Source organism: Acanthisitta chloris, unplaced genomic scaffold (assembly GCF_000695815.1).
Source record: "Acanthisitta chloris isolate BGI_N310 unplaced genomic scaffold, ASM69581v1 scaffold40495, whole genome shotgun sequence".
In the NCBI taxonomy this organism is placed as follows: domain Eukaryota; kingdom Metazoa; phylum Chordata; class Aves; order Passeriformes; family Acanthisittidae; genus Acanthisitta; species Acanthisitta chloris.
Window position 1 is genome coordinate 1 of NW_008673854.1, and position 4,950 is coordinate 4,950.

Genomic DNA, 4,950 nt, shown 5'->3' on the forward strand with positions numbered 1-4,950 from the left:
GATCCTCCTGCTCCTGTTGCAGGCGGACGATGAGCACTACATCCCGCGGGCTGTGCTGCTGGACCTCGAGCCCCGTGTCATCCACTCCATCCTCAACTCCCCTTACGCCAACCTCTACAACCCGGAAAACATCTACCTGTCAGAGCATGGAGGGGGAGCTGGGAACAACTGGGCCAGTGGCTTCTCACAGGTATCCGCTCCAGTGCTGTGGGTGACACATGGGGCAACTCCCCAGGCCTGAGGTTTGACATGGCTCAGTACCCGGTTTCTGAAGAACATCTCCCTCAGGGACTGGCACTCTGGGGCACCCTGGGCATAGGGCCACACTGACAGTCTGTCTTGGCTTGAGCGGCTCTTCTCCATGTTCTGTGGGAAAGGAACAAAACCGGGACTGGTCTCTCTTGCAGGGAGAAAAGATCCATGAAGATATTTTTGACATAATAGACAGAGAGGCTGATGGCAGTGACAGCTTGGAAGTAAGTGCACCAGGGATTTGGATCCAGTGCCCCCCCCAGATAGGGATGGCATGTTGTGCTTTGCTCTGCCTGCTTTGGAGCTGAGCAGCACCTTCAGCACCTGCTTTCTGCCTCCTTCCAGGGGTTTGTGCTTTGCCACTCCATCGCTGGTGGAACAGGCTCTGGGCTGGGCTCATACCTCCTGGAGAGGCTGAATGACAGGTGAGCACAGCCCTGTCCCCTCCTGCAGTGCCTGGCCCAGCCTGGGCACCCTGCCCAAGCACTGAGAGCGCTGACTCAGAGCCACCACCCCCACCCAAACACTGCCTCGTGCAATCCTTGGCACGCTGCCTGCACGGGGACAGCTCCTGATACGCCTGGGGACTGCAGAGGCTCTCAAACTGGACTCGTGTTGTCCAAGCTCTGCCTTCCCTCCACCCTCCTTATCAGGCAGCTGCCTGCAGTCACCCTGACTGTGCAGGGGAGGGTGGGAGGCTCTAGCTATGCGCTCTGAGCTGCCATCCTGGCCTGTTTCAGCTTGCAGCCTCTTGAAAAGACTTGTGAGCAGCTGCTTAATCAGCCTGTGGATGGCTCAGCCTCCCTGTAGCTCCTCTGGCAGTCTGCTCCTGTGCTGCTGGGGCAGGCGCTGCTGGGACACATTCTCTCCCTCCCTGGGAGCCACTCTGGCTGCAGCTCTGGTGACTCATCGTGTCCTGAGCCCTGGAGACAGCAGAGGCGGCTTGTGGGAGGGGAAAGTGCTGGCTTGGTGCTGTTAACCCTTGAGAGGGCTGTGCTTTTCACCAGGTATCCCAAGAAGCTGGTGGAGACCTACTCAGTATTCCCAAACCAGGACGAGATGAGCGACGTTGTAGTGCAGCCATACAACTCCCTGCTGACGCTGAAAAGGCTGACTCAGAATGCTGACTGTGTGGTAAGAGTCCCTCTGCACCCAGGCTCGGGGTGACAGCCCTGTCCCCATGGCTCAGAGCCACAGCCCATGCTGGGGCCGGTGCTGCAGCAGTGCCATGTGCCTATGAGCTCCGTGTGCAGCAACAAGTGCACCCTGAACAGAAGGGCTGAACAGGTGTGGTGTCCCCAGGAACCCCCGTTAGTTTCAGTGCCAACACTTGCATTTCTGCTGGGGCTGACACTGCTGCACGGTGCTGGCCCAGGGGCAGAGCTCTTTTGGGAGAGCATGGGGAGCACAGCCAGGAGGGAGGGAAGAGCTTCCATTGACGGTGTCGGTTACACTCTGCAGATGAGTCAGCTCATGGTTTCGAGTGTCTTGCCACCTGCACAGAGGGCTCTGTGGCACTCTGGGCCTGTGCTGGCCCACCAGTGCCCTGGGACACATGGCCAGGACTGCCCTTCCTCAGCTGCTTCCAAGGTCCTTCACAGCCAGGCTTCTCTTGCAGGTGGTTCTGGACAACACAGCCTTGAATCGGATCGCAACAGACCGGCTGCACATTCAGAACCCATCCTTCTCACAGATCAACCAGCTGGTGAGAAGGGCCAGTGTGGGGCTTCCCTGCTGTGTTCAGTTCAGTCTGAACCTGCTCCATGGGTGGGCTCAGGGGTCTGGAGCTGTGAGAGCTCTGCCCTGCCGAGCACTGCAGCTTCCCTCGCCACGACCACATGAGGCGTATTGGGAGCACACTCTGCATCCCCGCCGGGACATGGACACTGACCTGTCCTCTCCCCCAGGTCTCCACCATCATGTCTGCCAGCACCACCACGCTCAGATATCCTGGGTACATGAACAATGACCTCATCGGGCTGATCGCCTCGCTGATCCCCACGCCCCGGCTGCACTTCCTCATGACAGGGTACACACCACTCACCACCGACCAGTCGGTAAGGCAGCCCCAAGCACTCCTCCCCAGCCCTGAGGGCAGGAGAAGCTGCCACGCTTACCTTGTAGCATCTGTCAGTCCCATGTCTCAGTGTGAGCTGTCACCATGTGTCCCAGATCCAAGGCCTGCGTGCTCACACCACATGACAGCCACGTGTGCAATGAATTGGACATGAGCAGGCGGTTGTGCTTGTGCCAGGCTACCTGCTGCATGCATCAGGGCAGCTCATCAGATCATAGGGGTCTGTGCTGGCAAAAGTCACCTTTGAAAACAATCAGAGCAAGGCCAGCAGAGTGCTCCTGTCACCCCTACGGGCCACTGGCCTGGGCCATTTGGGTCCAAACACTTGATCATTGTCACTCCAAAACCGACGGTGGACTCCAGGCATCAGCCCCTTCCTGGGGCTCAATCTGTGTCTGGGAGGGGATTTGCCACCCCACAGCACATTGAATGCTGCTGCTTGTGTTTGGCTCATCTCCAGCCAGTGCCCCCTGGCCGTTCTGTTTCGGGAGGTGCTCACCTGCGCTGGCACATCGCAGTCCGGCGGGAGCTAACAGCTGCTCTTCTCTTCTCCCTGTGTGCATTTCCTCAGGATGTTGCTCAGAGAAGCAAATCTGAAAAACTGCTGGCTCTGAAAAGGGTATCAGTGTGTGATCTGTCGTCCCAGGGAGGAGTGTGGGGAGGGCTCAGCCAGCGGCTCAGACGGTGCTGGAAGGGGCTGCCACCTCACCCAACCGTCCTTGCTGCAGGCACTCTGGGTACTGGTCCTGGCTGTGGCCCCCATGGCCAGTGGCGGCTGGACAAAGCCCCAACAGTACTCAGGGATGGCAGTGGCCAGTCTGCCTGTGGCTCAGAGCTGAGCAAGGCAGGGAGAGGGTGCAGGGGGGAATGACCCCTCTCCTGTCAAACCCTCACCACTCCCTGCTTGGCAGTGGTACAGGACCCAAGTTTGACAGCAAGAACATGAAACAGGTCCTTGTTACTGTGGTATCAGCTGAGCTTCACCCCCAGTCCCTGCTGTGGTGGGGGCAGACGGTTTCCACCAGTGCTCCGTTTCTCAGCCTGGCTGTGCCTGTTGTGTGGAGTTGAGATTTCCCTGTCCTGCATGTGGCTCCATCCCTAGGGCAATGGCATCTCTGTCCAACTGCCCTCTGCTCCTATGTGTGTGTGCCGGGCAGCGGGAGGGCAGGGAACAGCACACCTGCTCCCTCTGACCCCGGTTGGCCTGTGCAGGTGGCCAGCGTGAGGAAAACCACAGTCCTGGATGTGATGAGAAGGTTGCTGCAGCCTAAAAACGTGATGGTGTCCACAGGACGAGACAGGCAGACCAACCACTGCTACATCGCCATCCTCAATATCATCCAAGGGGAGGTGGATCCTACGCAGGTGAGCTCCCTCGGCCATTCAGGTGCTGATGGCCATTGCCTGGCTGGCCAGGTAAGGACACGGCCCCTGCCTGTGCAGGGACCCTGGGGCGAGGCTGGGCACTGCCTAACTGGCTTCAGGTTGCTCCTGTGTGGGCTCTGGTCTCATGGAAAAGCCACAGGCCTTCCAAAATCCACCTTCCCACGACCGTGCCTCCTGTGAGGAGCAGCTCCTGGGTCTGCTGGGACCAAGCTCTTTGTCCCTCACCCTGCTGCTCCTCACTGTTCTCATCCCACCAGGTTCACAAGAGCCTGCAGCGGATCCGGGAGAGGAAGTTGGCCAACTTCATCCCCTGGGGCCCTGCCAGCATCCAGGTGGCTTTGTCCCGCAAGTCCCCTTACCTGCCGTCTGCTCACCGTGTCAGCGGACTCATGATGGCAAACCACACCAACATCTCCTCGGTGAGTGCCTTCCCTCGCCGGGCCCCACAGCCCCAGCCCTGATGTCCCTTCAGTCTAGGCCTGTCATGAGGCAGGGCAGGCCATGCTGGGGAGGGGATGGGTGGCTCCCAGCAGGGCTCAGGTCTGGTCCAAGGTCCCGTCAGTCCTGCTGGTTCTAGTGCCATTCTCTTGGGTCCCTGGGGAGCTCTGGCCCCCTGACCTCATGCTGCTCTCCAGCTGTTCGAGCGGACGTGCCGGCAGTATGACAAGCTGCGCAAACGGGAGGCCTTCCTGGAGCAGTTCCGCAAGGAGGACATCTTCAAGGACAACTTCGACGAGCTGGACAACTCTCGGGAGATAGTGCAGCAGCTGATCGACGAGTATCACGCGGCCACGCGCCCCGACTACATCTCCTGGGGCACGCAGGAGCAGTGAGTGCCCTGCCAGGGGACGGGAGGGTCCCACAGCCACCCCCACGCACGCCAGCAGGGCTTGTCTCTGCCGTGCCCACGTTTATCACCCTTCAGCGCTGCCCAGCGCGGCAGAGCCCTCGCCGGCCGCACACACGCTGCGCTCCTCCATGGAAGCTGCTCTGCAGGGAGCAGCACTGCCCCTGCAGCCCCTTGGCGGGGGACAGTCCCCGCCCCACCACGTGCCCTGGCCCAGGACAGGACTGGGGCAGCTGCACTCTGTGCTGGGAGGGAACCTCCTCCCGTGGGAGCAACGCTCGCTGGGAGGAGGAGGTGAGCGACCCCCGGGGCTGGGAACAGGCCTGGGCCCCGGAGTTGGGTGCACATGACCCCCATGGCCAAAGGCTCCATGTGGCTGAGCTAGTCC

At 60.4% G+C, this 4,950-nt stretch overlaps 1 protein-coding gene across 1 annotated transcript; it reads left to right on the forward strand.

Moving 5' to 3' along the window:
- Window positions 1-16: 16 nt before the first annotated feature.
- On the forward strand, window positions 17-4,649 carry LOC103802606 (tubulin gamma-1 chain; the record flags this gene model as incomplete). The annotated part of the gene is made up of 9 exons (XM_009075107.1): window positions 17-190; window positions 408-476; window positions 598-677; window positions 1,260-1,386; window positions 1,871-1,957; window positions 2,160-2,309; window positions 3,542-3,694; window positions 3,973-4,134; window positions 4,351-4,649. Coding segments are annotated over 9 exons (1,200 nt in total), but the record flags the coding sequence as incomplete, so codon positions are not given.
- Window positions 4,650-4,950: the final 301 nt, after the last annotated feature.